Here is a 25,585-nt window from a genome sequence, read left to right on the forward strand (position 1 = left end):
GCCGGGAGAACCCAGAGGTGCCACATGGCCTAGGCTTTCGGCCGGGGCCCCAGGGTGGGCCGAATGCAGGAGCGGGTAGAGTGGTCAGACCTGGTGTGCCCTGCATCCTTGGAGATGGAGAAATACCAGGAAACGCTGGGGACAGATTTGCATTGGAAAGCCAGCTGGCTGGGAGGCAGTGGGCATTTGGCCCCTTTGCAGCTGGGGCAGTAAGCCGAATCCTTTCAGGTTCTTTGTCCTTGGACTCCTTTACCAGGAGCTCTGTGGGGTGGGTGGTGCTTCAGTGGGTGACTCCAGGTGTGAGTTCTGGCCGGTTGCTGAGAGGCCCCTGAAACCCGGTCCTGGGAGATGCCCCCTGCTGGTGGCTCACATCCACAGAGTCAAGCCTTTTAGCCTTTTGCAGTTAAGGAACCCGTTGCTTCTCTCTCCTGGTCCGCTGTCCTTTGTGCGGTGCCCGCCGGCCCCTGGGAATCTGAGCAGCAGCCCCAGGCCCCACTGGAGGTCCCGGAGGCCGGAGGCCGTGGAGGAGGAGGAGGCTGACCGTTCCACTGGGCCCCGGAGTGGTTGGCAACTAGGGACAAGCCAGTCCCAACACCTGTAGCCCTGACGCTTTTCATGTATGTCGCTTTCAGCAAAAGTTCATACGTGACATTAAATGTAGGACAACCCCTGCCCCATCCGCGACCTGCACTCGGAGGAGGCCCCAGCACACCCCTCGCCCTTGTCTCGCCAAACACAAGTCTGAGGGACACCCATCCCCTTCTCCCCCCAGCACAGAGGAGGCCTCGCCTTACACCAGGGCACTCCGTCACCCTGACACCTGTTTTCCTTTTAAAATTCTCAGCTGTTAGGACAGGGGTATTTTTTAATTTTTTTTTGTCTACACAGAAATCAGAAAACAAAGAATATTCATTTTTTCTAATGGAACCTCGTGAAGATCAGAACCGCTGACTCTGTGGTTTCGATCTTTAAAAGTAAATCATGGATTTCCCCACGGTCTTTTTCCACAGTAAAGGCGCATGCTTCGGGTCTGGGCGGTTTCCTGATGGACCACCCCATTTCCCGTCCCCTCTGCACCCCCTCCCGCGCCCCATCCTCTTAGGTGGATTCTGAGCCCCGGGCTTAGAGAACTCCGTGTTGGGGCAGGAGGCGCCCCCTACCCTTCTCATTCAAGTCTGGGGTGGGGGGCGGGGGGCGGGTAGGAAGACGGGACAGGATGCTTGGCCGTCACCCTCCGCACCCCAACCCTGCATCTCCGACTGCAGGAGCACCCCGAATGCGGGCTCTGGCCGTTAGAGCCCCTCCCTTCCCTCCCGGCGACTCTGTTAGCCTTTGCCCTGCGGTGGAGAAACTTGCGCGGAAGGGAGGGGGGGGTTGGGGGGGTGTCCTCGGAAGAATCCAACCTAAGGAGCATCTCAGGCAATGCCAGGCGTACTTACCTGCCATTGGTGGTGGTGGTGGTGGGCGGGGGGTGCCGACCTCGCTGCCCAGGTGACTCCAGGGTCGGCGTGCAGCCCCGGAGCCCCCTCCGCTGCCGCGTGGGTCGCTGGGGACGGGAGGGGGAGGCGGGGCGACCTGGAGGCGGGAGCTGCCCCTGGGGCGGGGGAGGGTGGGGTGGAGTGGCCCGCGGTCGGGTCTGCGGGCAGGGCTGGGTCCGAGGGGAGCACGGGGGACGGGAGGGTGTCGTGCTACTCAGAGGGGCAGGCGGTGTGTGCGTGTGAACGTGCGTGTGAATGTGCGTGTGAATGTGCGTGTGAATGTGCGTGTGAATGTGCGTGTGAATGTGCACGCGCGCCGCGGAGAAAAACCCGGAGCATATCCACCCAGGAGATGAAATTCGTTTCACGCTCTTCCTCCCGCGGCTGGAACGGCGCCCTGACCCTGACGTTGGGGGGTGAGGGGCCTCCCCGGCTCGGCTGCAGCTCCACAGCGCCCCCTGGCGCGGGAGTGAGCTGCCGGTGGAAACTGAGCAGCCGGTGGAAACGCTGACCGGCGGGCGGGCGCTCGGGGAACCCCTGCGCCGGGCATCACCTTCCCTGGGAGTCTGCGTGTCGGCTCGGGGCTGGGGGGCACTCCAGGGTCACCAGTGGGGGGGGGGCGTGGACAGGCCGCGGCCGGCGTCCGCAGGGCGGAGCAGAACAGTGCCCAGGCGGCGGCTTCTCTGGCCACTGTTTCTGCCTGTTGTCAGGGCGGCTTCCCGGACTCTAACTGCGCTGGGGGCGCCGGGCGCCGGGTGGGGCATGGAATTCAGGGCCGTGAACTTGGGTGGGAGCTACTGCACCTTTGTCGTCACGACTCCAACCCAGCAGCAGCCCTGCAGGGATGTGCGGGTGTGCGCGGTGCTGGCGGCACCTGGGACTGTCACCCGCATCCTGTGGTAGATTTGGGGGGACATCTGCCCCCCATCCTCATGAGGCCGCCTTCCTCTTGTTGGCTAATACCTTAATGAAGAGGCCACCTCACTACATACTTGTTTTAAGATATTTTGGGTCCTAGTGGACTCGGTGGAGAGAGCGTGGACGGCCCTGGGTACCGATGCAGCCGGGTTTGATTCCCGTCAAGGGCAGGCATGTACTTACTTCATTACAGGCTGGAGCGCAGGTCCTGGCCGGGATGTGTCTGGGAGGCAACCAATTGGTGTGTCTCTCTCACATCATGTCTCTCTCTGTCTCTCCCCTTTCCCTCCCACTCTCTCTCTCTAAAAATCAATGGAAAAATATCCTTGGGTGAGGATTAACAACAACAAAATATTTTGGTAACTATATTTTCAAACAATTGTCTCCCCTTGAAATCTAGAGTATTATATTTAGGCTAGAGGCCCTATGAACAAATCCATGCAAGAGTAGGCCTTCCTTCCCCCGGCTGCCGGCACCGCTTCCCTCTGGCACCCAGGACCCAGGCTTCCTTCGCAGCCCTGGCTTCATCTGGAAGGTCATCTGGAAGGACGTCCAGTCTAATTAGCATATTACACTTTTATTATTATAGATTAGAGGCCTTGTGCACGGATTCATGCACCAGGGGTGTCCCTCAGCCTGGCCTGCAGGGATCTGGCTGAAACCGGCTCTCTGACATCCCCCCGAGGGTTCCCAGATTGTGAGAGGGTGCACGATCGGGGCCGGGGAGGGACTTCGGGAGGGCTCCAGGGCATGTCTGGCCTACACGCTCAGTCCCATTCGGCTGGACTCCAGCAGCAAGCTAACCTACCGGTCAGAGAGTCTGCCCCCTGGTGGTCAGTACACATCATAGCAACTGGTCGAACAGTTGAACGGACAGTCAGATAAACGGTCAGACACTTAGCATATTAGGCTTTTATTATATAGGATACCTGTTTCCAAGAAGTGTCTTATGGATTTCCAGTGCCCAGAGAGGTCCAGGCCCACAGGAGGTTGAGTCCCCAGTTCACGGTCTCTGGTGGGGGGAGGGGTTGCAGATGAAGTTGTCCAGAGGGAGGCTGCTAAAGGCTACAGTGGACAGAAGTCCAGGGAATTTTCTGGGCCCATGACATCTGGGGAAATTGATTTCTTACCAGCCCTTTCATAGTAGGCTCCCAGGGGGAAGGGCCAGGATTCCCCCAGGAGAGTGGTGGGGGTGGGCAGGGCAAGGTCCCCCAGGGAAAGCGGCCTCAGAATGTAGGAGGAAGGACGGTGGGCACTGGTCTGCATGAATCCATGCCATCTGAGTCTCGTTCCACTGGCAGGTTCCCTGAGGACCCCCACTTTGTGTGGGTGACTCTGGAAAAGCCAGTCCAGAGCAGGGGGTCTGGACCAGGTTCTCCAGGGGAGAGTATGTGAGGGTCAGATGATCTCTTAAACCTGCTCTGAGGGTGGGGGCGCTCACGTTGACCCGCCTTTGAAGAGTGCTTTGCTGGGTTTCTTGGCCTCCTCGGTGGGACAGGGTGTCATGTCAATAGCAGGGGAGGGTCAAGAGTGAGGAGGTGGCATTGGCTGGAGTATGGAGGCAGGAGGACCTCAGTTAGGAAATTGCTCTGTCCAGGAGTGAGGGCTGGGCTTGGGAAGTTTGGGAAATGTGGGACCCCCAACCAGACAGGCAAGGAAGGAAAACCCTCCAAAGGCAGCAGGCCTGGACCCCAGAGTGTGAGCCTTTGAATCGCCTCCCCTCTGTCTTTCCCCTCTGACTTCTGCCACACTCAGGCTGGACCTAGGGCAAGGGTCCCCGTGGCTACTGCCACACCCACTGGACCTGGGGCCGGGGGAAGGATGTTGTCATTGGCCTGTGCAGGCACAGTCAGGTAGGTTTGGGACATTTGAATGAAATGAGGATGTTCAAGGGGAGATGGAGGGACAGACGCAGACATTTGGTTGAGTGTAGAAACCCTCTGTGTCAGCTCTGGCCCAAGAATGTCCTGGTCCCACAGCCTCCTGGCCCAGAAGCCAGCTTAGGCCCTGCACCCTGGGGTCCTCACCCTGATCAGGAGGGACCAACAGGGCCTGGGACAACAGGGTCCTCCCGCCAAGGGCCTGCTGTCCAGGGGGCTGCTGGCCATTTGAATCCCAGACATGCAGCACAGCCACCCAGAGCTGCCCAGAGGTGCAGACACAGGAGTGCGGGCCGGGGACCGCCCTGGGTGGGCCTCAGACAACATTGTTGGAAAAGCTCCCAAGCTGTGCCTTGTGTCTAAAGATGCAGAACCCAGGGTTCTGTTAATCTGGAAATCTGGACAAAACCCACAGCTAGGCCCAGAGAGAGGACAACAGTAGCCAGGACAGCAAGTTTATTCACTCAGCTCGAGACACGTGTATGAAGAGAGGAGGGCAAACAGCAGCTGGGGTGCAGGGGTCGAGACCAGGCAGGGGCCTCAGTAAGGCTATGGGAGAAAGGCCAGGAGCCATGTCTGTCAGAAACAACCTGGGACCCCCAGTGATGGGGAGCGTCATCTCAGCTTCATGGGGGCCTGATGTGGAGGCTGAGACAGGCTCAGCCTGGTTGTTGGGGTCTGAGGGTAGCGAGCGTTCATGCTGAGACACGTCCCAGTGCATGTGCTGGGTTAAATCCTGAAGGCAGTTGTGAGAGAGTGGGGGCTGGGCCTGGGGGATGTGCTCACTCAGCAGCAGGACTTCTGGGCCGAGGTGAGGACACAGCAGGCCGGGCGGGAGCACACGGGGCGGCAGAGCAGGGACATGCAGGAGGACGGGCGGCAGCAGCTGGGCTGGCAGGAGGAGGTGGGGCCACAGCAGGAGGAGGCGGGTACACAGCAGGCAGGCCTGCACACGGGGCGGCAGATGAGGGACACGCAGGAGGAGGGTCTGCAGCAGGATGAGGTGCAGGGGGTGGGCTGGCAGCAGGAGGAGGCCCCAGAGCAGACGGGCACACAGCACAGGGGCTTGCAGCAGACGGGTGTGCAGCAGACAGGTGTGCAGCAGACGGGTGTGCAGCAGGCGGGCACACAGCAGGCCGGCTGGTAGGGGGAGGAGGTGCAGCAGGAGGGCTGGCAGCTAGACTGCTGGCAGCATGAGGGTGTGCAGGAGCTGGTGCAGGCTGATTGGCAAGGGCTGGACACGCAGCTCACTGGGGTGCAGACAAGGGTCAGGCAGGGGGCTGGGGCACAACAGCTGGGGACACAGCAGGTGGGCTGGCAGCAGCTGGGGACACAGCAGGTGGGCTGGCAGCAGCTGGGGGCGCAGCAGGAGGGCTCACAGCAGCTCTCTGGACAGTCGTCCACCTGCCAGGAGGAGTCTGTGCAAGAGTCACCAGAACCAGGCAGGCAGGCGCGGTTGCCATAGCTCAGGTTGCTGGAGCAGACAGACAGGGCGGATGCGGCCATGGTGGGGCAGTGGGGCTGGAGGTGAGCTGGGAGCAGGGTGTAGGTGTGTGAGTGTGAGTGTGAGTGTGTGAGGTGCCCAGGGCTGTCAGCTTTTATACCCTCCTCTGTGTGTGTGTTGCCCCAGCAGGAAGCTCACCACGCGTTCCCTTCCTTGTTGCTGTTTGGAGCCTGTTCCTGGGGAACCCTCATTAGGGCTGGTTTATTTTCTTAGGAGATGCTGGCCAGCTCGTAAAAGTCCTGCCTGTGCTTGAGGTTGGGTGGCCAGTCCTGACCAAGCCTGCTGAGGGGCCTGAGAGACCAGGTTGGGGTAGAGCTGAGGCAGGTGGACAGAGGGTGGGCTGCTGAGTGCTCATCGCAGGGACCTGGTGATGGGGGAGGGTAACTTGGATTCTGGGTCCCAGGAATGGCTCCTCATGGGAGTGCCTGTCTCTGGGGCATGTGCTCCCCTTTCTCTTGCATTGTCACCTAGTTCCTGTAGATGGCGGAGAGAGGGGGAGGGTTGTGGCCAGTTCTGCCTGTGGTTGGCGCCAGCTGCCCCTGCCTCGGGTTGTGGCCTGATAGACAGGTGCAGCTTGGAGATGAGTGTCTTTGTGCTGTTCCTCCTCCAGCCGCGGCTCAGGCTGGCGGGGTTATGCTGTGGGCAAGGGCAGGGTGGTCAAGACACATGTAGGAAGGGAGAGGGAGAGAGAGATAGAAACAGCAATGATGAGAGAGAATCATTGATTAGCTGCTTCCTGCACGCCCTCTATTGAGAACTGAGCCCACAACCTGGGCATGTGCTCTAACCGGGAGTTGAATCGTGACCTCCTGGTTCATAGATTTCTGCTCAACCACTGAGCCACCCAGCGGGGCTCAATGACATTTTAATCAGAATCCTTAGAAAGTATGAAAGCTAGCCCTGACCGGTTTGGCTCAGTGGATAGAGCGTCAGCCTGTGGACTGAAGGGTTGCAGGTTTGATTCCGGTCAAGGGCATGGACCTTGGTTGTGGGCACATCCCCAGTGGGAGGTGTGCAGGAGGCAGCTGATCGATGTTTCTCTCTCATCGATGTTTCTAACTCTCTATCCCTCTCCCTTCCTCTCTGTAAAAAATCAATAAAAATATATTTTTTAAAAAAGAAAGTATGAAAGCTATATGTATCATGCAAAATTTGTCATATGCAGCAGGTCCTCCAGCAATGATATTTCTCATTATGACGTTGATGCGATGCCGTGGGAACTTAACTCTTGTTTGTCTCGGTGCCTGTGGTTAAGTTGACGTTGTTATTTGTCATTTCACTTAAAACTGGAGAGTCTCCCCACAACGCTCAGCGAGGCTGACTGTGCATTCGATTTTGTGTCCTGGGGCTGTAACAATTGACCATAGACCTAATGGTTTAAACTGACCGACATGTGTCCTCTCAGACTCTGGAGACCACCCGTGCCGTTTCCTGAGCTGAGACCCCAGGTGTCGCAGCCCCCCCGCCCCCCAGGAGGCTCCAGGGGTGTCTTTCCTGCCGCTTCCAGCTGCTGAGGCTCCGGGCATATCTGGCCGTGATGCCGGCGCTCCAAGCTCTGCCTCTGGTTCTGTGTCCGCCTCCTTGTCAGTGTGAGAAGGAAGTGCAGCCTCTCTCCCTGTGAAGCACACTGTGAGGCCCCAGGGGCCAACCTGGCTGACCCAGGACTGTCTCCCATCTCGAGATTCTTAACTTAATCAGCAGCCTCTGGTCAGCCTGCAGAGTCCTTCCTCACCAGGTGACACCCACAGGTGTGGAGTTAGGACCAGGCTGTCTTTGGGGACGTTCTTGGCCAAGGGCAGCACTCTTTGCAAACACTCCATGTCTCACCTGCCCCACGTGGTCTCTCTCCTGCTCCACCCACCCCTCACTCTCACTGTCTGATTTGGTGTGTCTGACCCTGGCAGGTCACTGTGGGCCCCCACTTCCTCTTCAACAAGATGGGGCCCCAGTGTACCCAGGCCATTGTGTGATTGATTGATTGATTTATGTATGTATGTTAATCTTCACCCTAGGATATTTATCCATTGATTTTTGTTTTTTAGAGAGAGTGGAAGAGAGGGGGAAAGATAGAGAGAAGCATTGATGTGAGAGAGACACATTGATTGGTTGCCTCCTGCACGCACCCTGACCAGGGCTGGTGATTGAACCTGCCACCGAGGTGTGTGCCCTTGACCGGAATGGAACCCGGGACTATTCAGTCCACAGGCCGATGCTCTATCCACCGAGCCAAACCGGCGAGGGCCGTGGGGGTTTAGACACGTTCAGTGCTTGGTGCTGACTGGGTGCTTCACAAGGCCCCTGGCCTTCCTGTGCTTTCATCGGCCACACGGCAGCATCGCGCTTAGCGGGGCAACTCCGATTGCCATTAGAAGGACTGGGATGCATTCTGCTGCTGGGCCAGCAGGTGGGTTTGACCAGAACAGGCACAGCAGAGGGCTGAGGCTTCAGGCCCAGTGGTGAGTTCACACTACCCACCCTGCAGTAAGATTCGAAGCACTGACTTCCTGGGCGTCTAGAGCATTCTGATGGAGCAGGAGGCCTTGTCCATCCTTCCAGACACGTCTTTCCCAGGCAGCCGCCTGCTGAAATAAGCTCCCAGGCTGCTGCTTGCAAGGTAGGTGGCTTTGGGTGGCAGGAACACCCCAGGCGGTCTGTTCTCTCCGCTTCTCTTGCTCAGACTCCCCTCCATCCTAGCTGTTCCTGCTCGGAACTTCCGGTGAGGGCAGGACCACAGGACAGACAGATGGCTCTGCCCAGCCAGGCGCAGTGGGAGCCCGCAGGGCCACTCCTCCCTGCCGGCGCTCCCTTCGCTCATGCTGTGCTGTGATGATGGGGGACCCTGGATGGCAGTTTCTCCCAAACCTTTCAGATTTGCCATCATCCTTCTCCCGGATCGGCATCTCCTACTGGACAAAGGCTCATTTTCTTCCCAAAATGCATTCTAGAGAAGAATGTGCACGTGCCCCTGGGAGCCCCCAAACACCGGCTCTGCTGGGGAGGTCTCACCCCAGAGCCTGGCAGCGGCAGCCTTGGGGCGCTGAGAGCTGGGACCCGGCCTGTCTGGGCTGCCCAGAGTTGTCTAGCAAGCAGGGGAACAAAGACCAATGGGAAGCACCTCGGGCTCAGTGGCAGGACTGGAGGGCGGGGAGTGGGGGCAGAGTCCAGAGGGCTGGGCAGGGGTCCCCCTCTGAGGCAGGGGTAGGTGGACTGGGAGAGGTGAGTGTGGAGGAAGTTCCTGTCTGAAGGTGTAAGTGCCCTGAGTCTGGGAGAGGCCCTGGGGGTGCGTCAGGAGAAAGAGCCAAGTCCCCATACCCTAGGGAAGTGGACGGGTGATGGGCACAGGACCGGCAGAGAGTGAAGGGGCAGGAGGGACACCTCCTGGGGCTGAGGGCCAAGCTCTGCAGGGACAGGGCCCCAGGAGAAGGGACGAGAGTGAGGCTGGTCTCGGCAGTTGTTGGCAGGGCCAGCGGCGAGGTGTGCGAGGGGAAGGGAAGGGTGTGTGGTGCAGGGGTGAGTAGGGGAGAAATGGGGCAGCCCTCTGCAGGGGTGCAGGCAGCACCAAGCGGGAGGGAGGACAGCTGGCTTTGTTTATCATTGCTATGTGGGAGGAGACTTCGGGATCTGTGTGATCCCAGCAGAATGCTCCAGAGAGGGGCGGGTTTAGCAGCGAGAGGAGGAAGGTGGGGCTGGAGGGCTTGGGAGGCAGGTCACAGTCTTGCCTAACCCCAATCCTCCAGGCTTGGCAGAGTGGCTGCTGCTTCTCCGTGGGGGAGGCACTGAACCCCATGTCTTGCCAGGCCCTTCTGCAGGGAGCCTCCCCCTAAGGGGGCTTCTGAGGGAGATGCCCAGGGCAGTGTGATGACTGTGTCAGGACTGGCCACTGCCAAGTGCCTGAGGACTGACCGCCAGGTGGGCTCCTGGGAAGGGGGCTGCCCACACCGAGGCCACCATTCCTGGCCTGGCCAGCAGTGGGAGCCCGCAGGGCCGCTCACCTCTGCCGGCGCAGAGATGAGAACCAGGGGCGGGATGGGAACCAGGGGCCAGGCCAGCACAGGCAGGGCCAGAGTAGGGTGCCTACAGCTGGGGTCTGGCAGGGCAGTGAGGGCAGGAGCCAGGCCTCTGTGGGGACTGGCCAGCAATTCGAACAGAAATGGCCAAAAGAGAGCCAAGTGCCATCAAGGTTAAATGCAGGTGAGTTTATTAGGTTTTCCAAGCAGCTTCTGAGGCGGTGAGGCCACTGAGGCTTGCACTGTGGACAGAGACCCCATCCTGAGCCCTGGGGCCCCAGGCGGAGTGTGGCAGTGGGCCTGGGCCATCCTCCTGGGCTGAGAGGAAGAAGGGCTGTCCATGCACCTCAGGAGTTCCTAAGTTCCCCATAGTGCCGGGATGGCCCTGGGGGTCAGGGGAGGGAGTCATGCCGGCTCAGCAGCAGGACTTCTGGGCCGAGGTGGGGACACAGCAGGCCGGGCGGGAGCACACGGGGCGGCAGAGCAGGGACATGCAGGAGGACGGGCGGCAGCAGCTGGGCTGGCAGGAGGAGGTGGGGCCACAGCAGGAGGAGGTGGGCACGCAGCAGGCAGGCCTGCACACGGGGCGGCAGATGACAGACATGCAAGAGGAGGGTCTGCAGCAGGATGAGAGGCAGGGGGTGGGCTGGCAGCACGAGGAGGCTGGGCAGGGGGTGGCCCCAGAGCAGACGGGCACACAGCACAGGGGCTTGCAGCACATGGGTGTGCAGCAGGCAGGCACACAGCAGGCCGGCTGGCAGGGGGAAGAGGTGCAGCAGGAGGGCTGGCAGCTAGACTGCTGGCAGCATGAGGGTGTGCAGGAGCTGGTACAGGCTGATTGGCAGGGGCTGGCCCCACAGGTCACCTGGCAGCAGGGGCTAGACATGCAGCTCACTGGGGTGCAGATGAGGGTCTGGGTGGGGACCAGGGCACAGCAGCTGGGGACACAGCTGGTGGGCTGGCAGCAGCTGGGGACACAGCAGGTGGGCTGGCAGCAGCTGGGGACACAGCAGGTAGGCTGGCAGCAGCTGGGGACACAGCAGGTGGGCTGACAGCAGCTGGGGGCGCAGCAGGAGGGCTCACAGCAGCTCTCTGGACAGTCGTCCACCTGCCAGGAGGAGTCGGTGCAAGAGTCACTGGAACGGGGCAGGCAGACGCGGCTGTCGTAGCTCAGGTCGCTGGAGCAGATGGAGAGGGTGGATGCGGCCATGGTGGGGCGGAGTCTGGAGGAGGGTGTGAGTGTGTGAGTGTGAGGGAGTGGTTGTGAGGTTGTGTGAGCTGCTCAGGGTAGTCGGGCTTTTATATGGCTCAGCGGTGTGTGTTGTCCCGTCACGAGGGCACAGAAGAGCCTGCTTCCTTGTTGTTGGAGCAGGTCCCTGAGGACGCTTGTCATAGACCCATGACTGCTTAGCTCATTAAACCCCTGAGAGGTTGGAGGCCAGGGGCCCACAGAGCTGGGATGCAGGGGAGGCCTCACCACTGGGGCCGACCTGGGCATGGACACAGGAGGGCCAGGTGTTCCCCACAGCCCCCCTCTGAGCAGCTTTCTGGGGCTTCTTACTATTATTTCTCCTATTTCTCAACGCTCAGTTGAATCATAAACATGTTTTGTTCTTTTTTTATATCCTGTTTATTTAGGGGTGTAATTCTCTCCTGCATCCACAGCAATGAATGGTTTGGGAGCTGTGTTGACTTTTATTGTATTAGCAAACACTTCAATAATAGCTCTGGCTATGCCAGCATCTATTCTGAGCAACTTCATAAATATTAGTTCCACAACCCTCACAACAGCCTTGTGAGGTAGGAGCTGTTGTTATTTCCACTTTACAGGGGAAACTGAGGCACAGCTAAGAACTTGCACGAAAGCCACACTAGCAAGCAGAAGAGCCTGGGTCGGAACCCAGCGGCCTGTGTCCTTAACTATAAACTCCGCTCCCCAGAGAACAGAGAGACAGGGAAAGCCACAAGAAATCTGGATTCTGTGGGAGGGGTGGGGGGCGGATGAAGGTGGATTAGAACTGCGGTGTGAGGTTTATGTGGAAATGTACCGCGGGTGCCTGGAGAGCAGGGGCTGGCTCTGAGAAAGGAGCCTCTCCGATGGAATTTGAGGAAATGAGCGTTAATTTACCTGCAGGGAGGAATGTGGACAATATGACGGTGAGGGGAAGCCACCACCCAGCAGGGGTGTCTAGGAGGCTGGAGGTTTCCTTTCGGGAGGCAAGTGGTTTGTAAAGTTGAGAACAGAGACATTTTTGTCAACTGTAATCGAAAAATAAAATAAAATAAAAAGAACAAAGACATTCTACAGCCTTCTGTTTTGAGAACGCTGCGGCCCACGGCTAGGACGGGGCTGAGAGTCAGGGGGGCTGCTTGGTGGTGCCCAGAGTCAGAGGGAGCCCGATGCCCACAGGCAGTGGGAGAAGCGAGGGCTGACTGAGTGGACTGGACCCTCTGAAGTGAAAAGCCCGACTGGCAGGGTGGCCAGTGACGGTGGCATGAATATTCCCGCCGTGGCTGACTTTAGGCCAATAGTGGTTTAACAACTGGCTTGCAGACGTCCTGACGGTTGCACATCTGGTTCTTATAAACCAATGAGCTGGCACGCCTTGGGGGCCAGGGACTTGGAGATGAAAGGGGTCTCAGATGTGGGGGCTCTGGCACCCTAAGGGATTCTGAGCCAAGCTGGGGTAAGGGCCCTGGAGTGTGGCCTTAGCATAATGTCCTCAAGGTCCATGTGTGTTGTAGCATGAATCAGACGTCCTTGTATTTCCATGGTTGAATTATATTCCTCTGTGTGGACATCCCCGCCGTGTTTATCCATGCCTCCGCGATGGACACTGGGTTGCTTGCACTTCTTGGCTACTGAGAGTAAGGTTGCAGGAAGAGCTGAGTCCCCTTTTTCAGTTCTTGTGTGTATTAACGTGGGAGAGGAATTTCTGGGTCATAGGGTAATTCTGGTTCCTTTCTCTGGTGCCTCTCAACACGTCCTCTCCCGTGAACGTTCTGGTTTCCACTGCCTCTCATCCTGCTGCATGGACCTCAGCATTTCTCTTTATTCTCATGTGTGTTGTGCTTTGTGACTCAGAGGTAAGCGTTTTTCTCATTCCCTGGAAACAATCTACATTCTCGAATGCTGTCTTTTCCCGGGTCTCCCTGGCCTGTTCCTCTGGAATGTCAGTTAATTGAATAGTGAACCTTTTCTATCTCCCAAGTCTCTTAGCCACTTTTTAATTTTTAAAAAATACCTTGTTTTTGTATAATTTTCCAGGTCAGCATTCTAATTCATGCAAACTCCATGCAGCCTGTCTATTCTTCCATCTCACCCAGGCAGTGGGCTTTATTTCAATGACTTTACATATTTTACCTTTAGAAGTTGTATTGGATTCTCTCCAATATATCTTTCTAGAGCAGTGGTTCTCAACCTTCTGGCCCTTTAAATACAGTTCCTCATGTTGTGACCCAACCATAAAATGATTTTCGTTGCTACTTCATAACTGTAATGTTGCTACTGTTATGAATCGTAATGTAAATACCTGATATGCAGGATGGTCTTAGGCGACCTCTGTGAAAGGGTCGTTCGACCGCCAAAGGGGTCGCAACCTACAGGTTGAGAATGTTGTTCTAGAGCAGGGGTGGGCAAACTTTTTGACTCGAGGGCCACAATGGGTTCTTAAACTGGACCGGAGGGCCGGAACAAAAGCATGGATGGAGTGTTTGTGTGAACTAATATAAATTCAAAGTAAACATCATTACATAAAAGGGTACGGTCTTTTTTTTCAATAGTTTTATTCATTTCAAACGGGCCAGATCCGGCCAGTGGGCCGTAGTTTGCCCACGGCTGTTCTAGAGGATATCTTGTCCCTTTCTTATGTTTCCCGTTCTATTTTTTATTCATAAGCACCCGATTTACAATTCTGTGGTCAAGATTCCCACCTCAAGGAGTCCTTGGAACGTCTGTTGTTCTTGACCCTTGGCCTGTGTGCGTACATGCTCTCATGTGTTTTGTGTTTGGGGTTGTGGGCTCACACGTGAGGTTCTTGCATGATGTATGTTAACTCTGAAAAGCTCAGACTGAAGGTGTGCATGGCTCTAGAAAACGCGTGCCAGGATCTATAAATGCTGTCCGACTGAGCATGGCAAGCTCCTGAGCCAAGCACGGGTAACGTGTCCTTGTTCCGGACACACTCTTAGCTGTGTCAGGTGGGGACACTGAGGTCACAGAGAGGCAGACTGTGCCCAGGTGGCTATGTAGATGGCAGAGCTGCAATTCACACCCAGCTCCACCTGACAGCACAGCACTGAGCCCCTGGCGAGGCAGATGCCAGCCTCCATGAGGGAAAGGCGAAGGAGAAGACTGTGAGTCCAACAGTGTGCGAGACACCACTGCCAGACTACAGGCTGAGAGAAGGCCAGGATGACAGGCCATGCAGGAGGGCGGGCTCCTCTGTTCTGCTTCAGCTGAACGTTCACCCTGACCTGTGTGGTCACTGAGAGCCACCTCGCCCCCCACTGGACTGGGCTGGGCTCTGCCGTCCCAGCTCACGGCTGTCCGCCCTGGGCCGGTGCAGAGGTGCGTGGGAAACGTGGTCAGACAGGAGGGCCTGGTGTCCTGCACTTTATCGTTTCGGAAACCATGGCATCCCCAGCCAGCTGATGGCAGAGGCCAGCATACCAGCATGCTGCTCAGGGAGCTGGACGAGGAGCCCATCGGTGCTGTGTTTGGAGAATGCACCACTTCTCTGCCGAGAGCCAGTCCATGGGAGAAGTGAGCTGCTGGGGAGTGGAGAGGGTCATGGCTGGGCTGTCACCACACCCTGTGCTGTCTCAGTGTCAGTCTCCCGGTGGCGGCCCTGCCCCCGAGTGCTCTTTCACAGGTGTGGCCCAGGGCAGAGGCATGCCAGCCGCCTGCAGGAAGGACAGAGGTGGGCACCAGGCTCTAGCTACACTCACCATCCTCAGGAGGATGGGCCAGCCCAGCCCTTCATCCCAGACCCTCTTTCTGGAGGATGCACTACCCCTTCTCGCCCCAGGGGAGGGTGCTAACGGCGATTTCCAAGGAGAGAATGCCAGATTAGTCAGTGTCTTAACCAGCCATCGGGTGGTTCCTGGCTCAGTCGTCCAGTAGGAGCCATGCAAAGACCGTGGTCATTAATCAGAGACCAGTGATGGTGCCTGGAAAGGGTGTTCCCCTGCAGGGCACAGCTCGGCTGTCTGACCAGGGAGAGGCTGGTGTGCCGGCCACAGCATCAGCAGCAAACAGGGGTGCAGCAGAAGACGGGTAGGCAGGCCGTGGTGATCCCAGAGGAGGTCTCGCACATGGTGGGCTGGCAGCAGTCCGGGCTGCAGGCAGGCTGGCAGGAGGCAGCCGACCCATCTGTGGGCCAGCACAGCAGACAAGGGAGGGGAAAGCAGCAGGAGCTCCCGCAGCCCATGAGAGAGCAGCAGGCAGGGACAGGGACGGCAGATGGTTAGACCTGGGAGCAGCGAGCGTGGCACACAGTGGTGGTGGGGGGGGGGGGGGGAGGCGGGGGAGGGGGCTGGTCTGGAGGCTCCTCCCCCAGGGTGGCCTTTATTACCCGGGCCTTGTGTCTTGGCAACATGCCCACTGTTTGCTGTTATTGCTGATGTCACGTCCCTGTTTCTGTTTTGGGTGCCCCATGAAGCCAGTCCAATAAAGAAAGCCCATGTGTAGAGGGCAGTCTCTGAGCTGGAGTGTCCAGTGCCAGGGTGGGGTTTTATTTTCTAAACCAGAGGCCCGGTGCATGAAATTCATGCATGGGTATGGTCCCTAGGCCTGGCCAGCTACCGAAGCGTGAGCATCTGGTGTGGAAGGACAGGTCCCAGCTGATCTCTGGGCCCTGGGAAGCACTTGGGCCCCCAACCCCCCGTACGCCCCCCCCCCCGCCCCCGGCTCCCTCAGCGCCTGGGAGTCACCGCCGCCACTGCGGGGCGATTGGGCCCTGCTCGCATCTGCCTTGGCCTGGCGCCACCCGCTCACCTACTCCACCATCCCGCCATGGTCCCACTCTCATCAGGGCCAGCAGTGCCTCCATTGTCGCCTGCTGCCAGTGCTGCATCACCGATGCCCGCCATGTTCCATGCCCCCAGCCCCCAGTGGTCAGCATATGTCATAGCATATGTCTTGGTCAAGGGGACAATTCGCATATTAGGCTTTTATTATATAGGACTAGAGGCCCGCTGCACGAAATTCATGCAAGAGTAGGCCTTTCTTCCCCTGGCTGCCGGCACCAGCTTCCCTCTGGCACCCAGGACCCAGGCTTCCCTTGCAGCCCTGGCTTCATCTGGAAGATCGTCCGAAAGAACATCTGGTCTAATTAGCATATTATGCTTTTATTATTATAGATAAGTCCACCTGGGACTTGGAGAGCAAGGCTTCCTGCTGCTCCTCCCTGGGACGGCCAGGCTCCAGTCTGTACATGGCAGGGTTTGTGTGAGAGTTTCCTGCCCTCCCTGTTGTAGCAATTCTATTTATTTATTTATTTATTTATTTTTATTGTTGAGAGTATTACAGATGCCCCCCTTGCCCCCTCCCATTGCTCCCCTTTACCCAGTTCCTGCCCCACCCCAGGCCTTCACCACCCTACTGCCTGTGTCCATAGGTAAGATTTTTTTTTTTTTAATCTGAACAATAAAGATTTAATTTAAAAAAAAAGAAAAAAATGGGGCAATGGTATCACGGCCATCAGGGATTGAGCTCAGGCGAGGCAGGGCAGGCACTGTGCCCCTGTCATGGCAGCCACAGCAGCCTGGCGGCAGGGGGAAGGGGGCCTGGCTGTGGGGGGCTTGAGAGGAGCCCAGGCTGCCAGCATCATCCCTGGACAAGAGTGAAGGCTCTGGCCCAGCTGGTTCTGTGAAAACCTCAGGGCAGACACCTGGTGGCTCCCAGAGCCTCCTGAGCTTAATTACTTAATCACACCCTGGGAGTACTTAATGATACCACGGGAGTGAGCCCGCGAGCTGAGGGAGCCCGCCAGCTGGAGGTGGGTCGGGTGCGAGCTCCATAGGTAAGATGTTTAGTTCATCTCTTCCGGCCCCACCCTCCGCCCTTCCCTCTGAGTATCATCAGTCTGTTCCATGTTTCCATGCCTCTGATTCCATTCTATTCACCCATTTAGTTAATATTGTTCATTAGATTTCTTGTTCATTTATTTTGATTTTTAGATTTGATTATTGATATATATGTATCTGTTGCCATTTTATTGTTCATATTTTTTCTGTTCTTCCTCTTCCCCTTCTTCTTCCTCTTCCTCTTCTTAAATAATACCCTCCAACATGTCATATAATACTGGTTTGGTGGTGATGAACTCCTTTAGCTTTTTCTTGTCTGTGAAGCTCTTTATCTGACCTTCAATTCTAAGTGAGAGCTTTGCTGGGTAGAGTAATCTTGGTTGTAGGTCCTTATTATTCATCACTTTGAATATTTCTTGCCACTCCCTTCTAGCCTGCATAGTTTCTGTTGAGAAATCAGCTGACAGTTGTATGGGTGCTCCCTTGTAGATAATTAACTGCTTTTCTCTTGCTGATTTTAAGATTCTCTCTTTGTCTTTAACCCTTGGCATTTTAATTATGGTGTATCTTGGTTTGGGCCTCTCTGGGTTCCTCTTATTTGGGACTCTCTGTGCTTCCTGGACTTGTAAGCCTATTTCTTTCACCAGGTAGGGGAAGTTTTCTGTCTTTATTTCTTCAAATAGGTTTTTAATATCTTGCTCGCTCTCTCTTCTCCTTTTGGCACCCCATAATGCTGCTGTTGGTACACTTGAGGTTGTCCCAGATGCTTCTTATACTTGATATTTTTTTATATTTTTTCTCTTCTGATTGGGTATTTTTTGCTTCCTCATATTCCAAATCATTGATTTGAATCTTAGAATCCTCTACTCTACTGTTGAATCCCTGTAAATTGTTCTTTGATTTAGTTAGTGTGTGCTTAATTTCTGACTGGTCTTCTTTCATGTCTTTGACATTCTCACTAAGATCCTTGAAAGTCTCATGAAGATCCTTGAGTAACCTTATAACCATGTTTTGAACTTTGTCTCTAATAGTTTGCTTGCTTCCATTTCTTTCAGTTGTGAGGTTTCTTTGTCTCCTCATTTTGGCTGCTTCCCTGTCTTTGTTTCTATGTATTGGGTAGAGCTGCTATGTCTCCTGAAATTGGCAGAGTGGCCTTGTGTAGTAGGTGTCCTGTAGGACCCAGTGGCTCAGCCTCTTCAGTCACCACAGCTGGGCACTCTAGATGCACCCCTGTGTGGGCTGTGTGCAGTTTTGTTGCTGAGCCTTGATTGCTGTTGGCGTCTCTGGGAGGAGTTGACCTCCAGGCCAATTGGCTGGGAGGACCTGCTGTGACTACAGTGGGAGAGCTGCCATGCAGGTTCAAGGCCCAGCTGTGAAGCAAGGCAGGCTGGTGCTAGTGCCAGGTCTTGGACCTTTTATTCATAGGTTTGGGGCTGCCACCAGCTGCAGCTTGTTTAAGAGATTTTAGCAGAGCCTGAGCCAGGACCAGCCATTCATTTGGAAAGCTGCTGCATACCACTTGGGTGGGGCTTCAAATTGGATTGGGCAGAACAAAGAGTGTGGGCCATGCTGATATGGCTGCCAGTCAGCCCTGCGACAGAGGAGACCCCGGTGTGGGAACAATGAGCCTTGTGAGCACCCCTGTCTGGAAGAAAGCCACCCCTGGATTCCTGCCCGGATGCCAGACAGTCCAGTTCCTTCATGTATGTGTCTGGGTCCCCCAGAGCCACCTGGTGCTGGAGCTCAGTGGTATCGAGTCCAAGTAAGTTTGTGCGCCAGCCCTTTAATAGGAACAGCTGGGTCTCCAGCAGCCTCCATATCTCTCAGCCACAATTCCTGCTGGATATTACAGCCTGTAGTTATGGGGACTTTTCTTCCCAGCTCTGGACCCTGGGATGGGAGTCTGATGTGGGGCTGGGATCCTTTCCCTTCTCCGGCAGCTTCCACAAAAACAACCTCCCTCCCGATTGAAAAACTGGCACACGTGGGTGTTGTACCAGCCTGCTCAGCCTGGGCTCCCCTCCAACTAGTCTCATTATGCTTTCTTCTTTACTTCTCTAGTTGTAGGACTTCCATTCAGCCAGCTTCCAGGTGGTTCTGAATGATGGTTGTTCTGTATTTTAGTTGTAATTTTGATGTGGTTGTGGGAGGTGGTGAGTACAGGCATTTACCAATGCCACCATCTTGGTTCTTGTCACCCCTGTTGTAGCAATTCTGGAGTTCAGAGGGCAGTGCTTTTCATCTGCCTCATGCAGAACCTGGAGGCCTGCTGAGGACTGGTTGTGGGAGAGTGCAGGTGTGGCCCGTCTGCACTGGGAGCAGCTGGGGAGGAGGCTTGTGGTCAGCAGCAGGAAGGGATGCCACAGGAGATGGGTCTGCAGACCAGGGTGGGGCAGGAGGGCTGGATGCACCCAGAGGACTGGCAGGAGGAGGAAACACACACGGCGGGCCTGCAGCTCACGGGCAGGCACACGGGGGACTGGCAGGAGGGAGCCATGAACACCATGGGTTTGCAGCTCACAGGCCAGCAGGGCGCCTGGCAGCTCACGGGTACACACACAGCTGGCCTGCAGCTCACAGGCAGGCACACGGGGGACTGGCAGGAAGGGGCCGTGCACACAGTAGGCCTGCAGCTCACGGGCAGGCACACGGAGGACTGGCAGGAAGGGGTCGTGCACATGGTGGGCCTGCAGCTCATGGGCAGGCAGATGGAGGACTGGCAAGGGCTGGGCGAGCAGCAGGCAGCCTGGCCGCCTGTGTGGCAGCTGGTGTGGCACATGTTGTTGTGGGCTGGCTGGGGTGGGAGTGAGGGCGGAGATGTCTGCAGGTTCCTTCTCTGGCAGCCTTTATACCCAGGCTGTGGGCGTCCTGGCAACACGGAAGCACGACTGTTGACTTTCTCCTGCTTCCTCACGGCTGCTTCCTCGTGTTTCCAGCACCTTCTTTCCTGGAATGCGCTCTCCTGTGTGAGGCTCCACATAAACAAGCTTGGCTCCGAGGCCGGGTCCCCTCTGTAAGCAGGGTGTTCTGGTTTGACTCCGTGGGCTCCTGGGGTTCCTCCAGGCCATTATTTTGCACAGAGCACCCTGGCTCGCTCCGAGAACCGTGTCCTTTTAGCCATTTGTGTCTCATGCCCTTAGTGGAGACGTGAGGCAGTCATGTAGGCTGAGTGTGTATTCCACACAGGAGGCATTAGAGCAGGACTCTGAAAACCGAAGTCTGCAGAAGGATCTGGCTACTGCCGTGTGTGAATAAAAGCTTTGTTGGACGCAGCCACGTCCCTGTCCCTGCGTCTGTCTAGGGCTGCTTAGGTGCAAGCTGCTGAGCAGTTATGGGAGAGACCTTGTGGCAGCAAAGCCTGAAATGCTCACTATCTGCCCTTTGCAGAAGGTTTGCCCAAAGTCTATGCAGAAATTGACTTGTTTATGCAACAAACAGTCCACACCGTGTGCAGGCAGTGGGGCCATCCTGGCCTCAGGAGCCTTCCAGGGCAACGAGTGAATGCGCGGATGGAGAAATTAATGCACAAAGTAACTCCAGGGAGGAAAACAGGGCAGCAGAGAGTGAGGGTGCTGGCGGGCGGCTGGGCCTCTGTGAGGGGGCGATGCTGAGCAGCACTGGGTGATGTGATGGGCAGTGTCCCAGGCAAAGGCACCCGGGGATGTGAGGGCCCTGCTGCAGAAATGGGCATGCTCGGGGAGCGATGGGGAACCCCATAGTCTGAGGTGCTAGGGCACCGGCGCAGGTTGAGCGATTCAGGTCATGCCACCCCTGCTGATGAAGAAGAAAGAGTTGGTGAACTCGAAGACGCTCAGTAGAAAGTATCCAATCTGACGAAGAGGAAAAAGAAAAGAAAAGGGCCTCTGAGAGAACATAAAAAAAACCTAACGTCGAGATACTTTTAACCCAAGAGGAGAATGACATGGAGACATAGGAATGTCTTGAAGAAATATGGACAAAATCCCCAAGTTTGACGTGGAAAACCCTAACTGATAGATGGAAGATCCCAGGACCCCAAAGCCCCAGCGTTACTTGGCACTATGGACTCCAGAGTGAAACAGCCATTTCGCAGGCCTGCTTCTCTGTCTGCGGTGACCGGGCGGGCACGCGTCACCCATCCCGGAAGAGTGCGGGATGGATACGTAATCAATTAGGAGACAGTGCGTGTAAAACACTTAGCACAGACCTGGCACCAAGCTACATCCGTTACTATGTCATTGCGGTGACGTGGTCCTTGCGCTCGCCCTGGAGAGCCCAGCAGCGTTGGGAAGACCTTCTGAATCATTGATTTTCCACATGTAAACGGGGGACCCCCAGTGCAATGAGTGTGACTGTGCTTACGTGGACGGAGGACAGGGTATGTAAAACTGGGGAGGACCTTGACAATCATTGCTGGGTCCCCTGTCCCACAACGATGGCCCTTCGCTATCCAATCTGGGCTCTGGTTCCAGAAATCATAGGACCACTGGGTCCTGGCGACCTGCAGCCAAGAACGAGCTTCCTGAACACCTGGGGTCACTTCAGCCAGGAAGAGGCACAGGAAGCGGGAAGAGGAGAACCCGGCGAGGCAGCCACGAGGAAGGCGCCATGCGGCTGGTTGCAGGGACACTGCTGCCTGGTGTAACGCTCGCCCCGGGAAGGAGCCTGCAGACCAGCCCTGTCCTCTGCCACCATGTGCCACACCAGCTGCCCCACCAGTCCCCTGGGCTGAGTTGCTGCCTGCGGCCCACCCCTGGGCTGCGGGGGCTCCTGCTGTGCCCCCCATGAGGCTCTGCTGTGCCTGCCAGTGTGCAGCTCAGCCACCTCCTGCCAATGGGCCTGCAGCTGCCTGTCCCCATGTTGCCCAGCAGCCCTCCTCCTGCAGCCTGGCCAGCTGTGTGCCCAGCCCCTGCCAGGCGACCAGCTGCATGTCCCTGGGCCTCCAGGCAGCCTCCTGTGTGCCCGTGAGCTGCAGGCCCATTGTGTGTATGTCCCCTCCTGCCAGTCCTCTGGATGCAGCCAGCCATCCTGCTACACCCTCATCTGTAGACAGGTTCCCTGCTGCACACCGTCCTGCCACTGAGCCTGTGGCCTCCCAGGATCCCTCCTCATGGGGCCAGGAGCAGCCGGTTGCACGGACTCCTCTGAGTCGGTCCAGACGTTCACTTCCGACCTCCTGAATCCCACAGACCACTTTGTAGCACAGCCACTGGATCTCAGCGAGCCAGGCTGAGGGACTCGCCCCCAGTTCATCCCACCGGCAGGTGCCGCAGTGCCCAGGCTCCGCACCCTCCAGCAGCCAAGGCCTAATAAATATCGGAGTGTGATGCTCACCGAGTGTGGCTGTGTCCCTCCTTCAGTGTCTTTCCCTAAACTCCTTCTGGGTGTGTTTTCCGAGGATTCTGGAAAGTTCCTTCTGCAGAGAGGGCAGGGACTGACCCTTCAAAGGCCACCTCAGAGTGATTGGGGTGCTCCTAGTGTCCAGTCACATGGCTTCCTTTGTCCCACATTGTCCCTTGAACTTATGAATTCAGTTCTTAGCCAGCTCTGGGTGAGACTGAAGGCAAATCTCTAGCTTGCTGACCTGACCCCACTTAGGTAAACAGGTCCCCTGCTCCCCTTCAGCTAAAGCCAAAACTGCACGTTCCATTGAAAAATATGGCTCCGCCCTAGTCGGTTTGGCTCAGTGGCTAGAGCGTTGGCCTGCAGGCTGAAAGGTCTTGGGTTCGATTCCAGTCAAGGGCACATGCCCAGGTTGCGGGCTCGATCCCCAGTGTGGGGCATGTAGGAGGCAGTTGATCAATGATTCTCTCTCATCATTGATACTTTGATCTCTCTCTCTCCCTTCCTCTCTGAAATCAATGAAAATATATTTTAAAAACAAAAAGTAAAATATGGCTCCTTCCCCCAGTCAGCAGAGAGGGCTCAATGGGCAACTTCCATGGTCCCCAGAGATGTCCTTGTCCTAATCCCAGAGCCTGTGACTATGATGCTTGTAGGCAAAGCTACTTGAAGATGGGAGCCAATGAAGGGTTTTGCGATGGGAGATGATCCCGGGTGATCCAGGGGCCCCAATGTCATTACAGGGACTTATGAGGGGACCGGGCTACAGAACAGGAGGCCCCGGGAAGATGGAAGCAAGACGCTAGGCTGCCGGCTTAGAGCATGCAAATGTGGAATGTGGGGGGACCTCTAGGAGCCGAAGGGGACAAAGGACAGGTTCTTCCCGGAGCCTCCAGAAGGGTCCAGTCCCGCCCACGCCTTCACTTCAGCCCAGAGAGACCCATGGTGGGCTCTGGCCCCCAGAGCTGTGAGACAATACATTTGCTTTGTTGTAGCCACTGTGTTCATGGGCACTTGTTCTGGCCACAGGATAGACCCAACATTCGTTGCACAGTTGCCAATGTCCACTCTTCCTCCGTGATGCTGGTGGCTGCCGTGTGACCGTCAGGGGGTGGAGAAGCTCAGGGGAGGAGCAGGTGGCGTCCAGAGCGGGTTGCCGCTGGCTCCCCTTGGCCCAGCTGTGGGGACTTTGAGCCGCTTCTATTTCTGTGGGCTCTTCCTGCTGGCCAGGGAGGAAGCCCCACTCCAGGTGATCTGTTCCCTTCTTAGGTGCTTAGCAGCAGGGGGGCTCCTGGTCAGATCTGTCCTGCTCCAGGCTCTCCCCTGGCCTGCGTGTCCACCCTGTCCTGGGCCCCAGGGTCTACCCGGATCATGGGGACTCTTGGGCAGCATCGCCCTTAGTCCTCCCACCCACGGAGCCTCCAGCACAGATTCCGGCCGTGTCTGACCCAGGCCATGGTGGTCCTCCTGCAGGGGACACTGTCACACAGCTCTTGGCCAACAGGGTTTCTGCTGCTCCCAACTCCCCTTCACCTGGACGGGCAGGTGGACAGACATGGGCAGGAGCCCACATCCCTCAAGGTCCAAGCCTCCAGCACCCACACCCGCCTCCTGGGCCCAGCCTTGGAGGGCTGCCCACTGTGGAGAGGGTGGGCCGCTGGGTCGGGTAGGGAGACGAGCGTCCAGCTGCTCTGAACTTGGATTGGAGAGTATCTTCATTGTCTGGCTCCTACCAGATGGAGCACCCAGAGCCCAGATTTGGAGTGGCCCAGGGGGCGCAGGGGAGGAGACAGCAAACACACATTTCCCGGTACAAACATTTTATTGATTTAGCAACTGGCTTTTGTCACATGGAAAGCAAAGCACCAGTCCTGCAGAGGAGGCTCCTGGGGCCCCAAGTCCACCCAGTGAGGGGTTTATGGGTCCTCTCTTCTCAAAATCGCCTGGGGCGCATGTTCAAATCCAGCAGAGGGGGGGAGGGGGAGGGCCTGGCACCAGCAGAGGGGGGGAGGGGGAGGGCCTGGCACCAGCAGAGGGGGGGGTGGGGGAGGGCCTGGCACCAGCAGAGGGGCTCTGGGGGCTCCCGGGAGAGGAAAACTGTGCTCAGGAGCAAGGAGAGCAGCTCCAGAGGCAGAAGATGGAGCTGCTCAGCAGCAGGACTTCTGGGCCGAGGTGGGGACACAGCAGGCCGGGCGGGAACACACGGGGCGGCAGAGCAGGGACATGCAGGAGGATGGGCGGCAGCAGCTGGGCTGGCAGGAGGAGGTGGGGCCACAGCAGGAGGAGGCGGGCACACAGCAGGCAGGCCTGGACACGGGGCGGCAGATGAGGGACACGCAGGAGGAGGGTCTGCAGCAGGATGAGGTGCAGGAGGTGGGCTGGCAGCAGGAGGAGGTTGTGCAGGGGCCAGTCTCAGAGCAGATGGGCACACAGCACAGGGGCTTGCAGCAGACAGGTGTGCAGCAAGCGGGCTTGCAGCAGACAGGCACATAGCAGGCCTGCTTGCAGGGGCAGGAGGTGGGGACACAGCAGGTGGGCTGGCAGCAGCTGGGGGCACAGCAGGTGGGCTGGCAGCAGCTGGGGACACAGCAGGTGGGCTGGCAGCAGCTGGGGACACAGCAGGTGGGCTGGCAGCAGCTGGGGACACAGCAGGAGGGCTGGCAGCAGCTGGGGACACAGCAGGAGGGCTGGCAGCAGCTGGGGACACAGCAGGAGGGCTCACAGCAGCTCTCTGGACAGTCGTCCACCTGCCAGGAGGAGTCGGTGCAAGAGTCACTGGAGCCGGGCAGGCAGGCGCGGCTGCCATAGCTCAGGTTGCTGGAGCAGACGGACAGGGCGGATGCGGCCATGGTGGGGCGGTGGGGCTGGAGGTGAGCTGGGAGAAGAGTGTGTGAGGGGGTGAAGGTGAGTGAGTGTGTCAGGTGCTGGAACTGTCCAGCTTTTATACCCCTCCCTGGGTGCCTGTGTTGTCCCCGCAGCAGGCTCACGCCCTCCCTTCCTTGTTGGTGTTTGCGCTGTGAGCACCTTCATTATGGTCAGTCCTCTTGTCATGAGATGTCCTTGCTCAGATCATCAATGTTTGTCCTGGACGGGCTGGTTTCCCGGGCCTGAGTCTGACCCCTGCAGGGATGCCTGGAAGGAAGCCACCGCTTCTCCTTGGCTCACCCTTCGGTTTCTACCTGGAGGGCACCTGGGGCAGCTGGGCCCTGGGGACGCACTCTGTGGGCCCAGCCTTTGGTGCCCTCACCTGGGCTGGAGGCCTGGCCTGTGATTGGAAAAGAAGTTGAACAGGCCTGGCCTGTTCTGAGGGAAAGGCAACGTGAGGACAGGCCCTTGCTGGGGGTGGTCTGTGAACGTCCATGGTGAGGGTTGCAAGGGCGATGAGGCTGAGGACAGGGAGGGACCTCCTCTTGCCAAGAAGAGGCAGCTTCCAGCGGGCCTGGCCCC

At 57.3% G+C, this 25,585-nt stretch overlaps 3 protein-coding genes across 6 annotated transcripts; all 3 read right to left on the reverse strand.

Annotated features, from left to right (window-relative positions):
* Positions 1-5,062: 5,062 nt before the first annotated feature.
* LOC118676611 (keratin-associated protein 10-3-like) lies at positions 5,063-10,997 on the reverse strand. 4 transcript variants are annotated; one of them, XM_036350776.1, is made up of 3 exons: positions 10,824-10,997; positions 10,386-10,700; positions 5,063-5,662 (listed from the first exon to the last, which is right to left on the reverse strand). In XM_036350776.1, the coding sequence occupies exons 1-3, from the start codon at positions 10,995-10,997 to the stop codon at positions 5,063-5,065; spliced, it is 1,089 nt and encodes a 362-aa protein (XP_036206669.1). The 4 variants fall into 4 exon arrangements, with proteins under 4 accessions (XP_036206669.1, XP_036206670.1, XP_036206672.1 ...); XM_036350777.1 differs by having other exon boundaries at positions 5,063-5,630; positions 10,369-10,700; XM_036350779.1 differs by lacking the exons at positions 10,386-10,700; positions 10,824-10,997 and adding an exon at positions 5,743-5,782 and having other exon boundaries at positions 5,063-5,694.
* An 8,160-nt stretch (positions 10,998-19,157) lies between these two features.
* Positions 19,158-19,595, reverse strand: LOC118676482 (keratin-associated protein 12-1-like). The gene is made up of 3 exons (XM_036350471.1): positions 19,513-19,595; positions 19,353-19,422; positions 19,158-19,295 (listed from the first exon to the last, which is right to left on the reverse strand). Exons 1-3 carry the CDS (start codon positions 19,593-19,595, stop codon positions 19,158-19,160), a joined length of 291 nt encoding a protein of 96 aa, XP_036206364.1.
* A 4,690-nt stretch (positions 19,596-24,285) lies between these two features.
* Positions 24,286-24,987, reverse strand: LOC118676480 (keratin-associated protein 10-12-like). The gene has a single exon (XM_036350469.1). The coding sequence runs from the start codon at positions 24,985-24,987 to the stop codon at positions 24,286-24,288; it is 702 nt and encodes a 233-aa protein (XP_036206362.1).
* Between the last annotated feature and the right edge of the window lie 598 nt (positions 24,988-25,585).

Source organism: Myotis myotis, unplaced genomic scaffold, assembly GCF_014108235.1.
Source record: "Myotis myotis isolate mMyoMyo1 unplaced genomic scaffold, mMyoMyo1.p scaffold_m19_p_2, whole genome shotgun sequence".
Lineage (NCBI taxonomy): Eukaryota > Metazoa > Chordata > Mammalia > Chiroptera > Vespertilionidae > Myotis > Myotis myotis.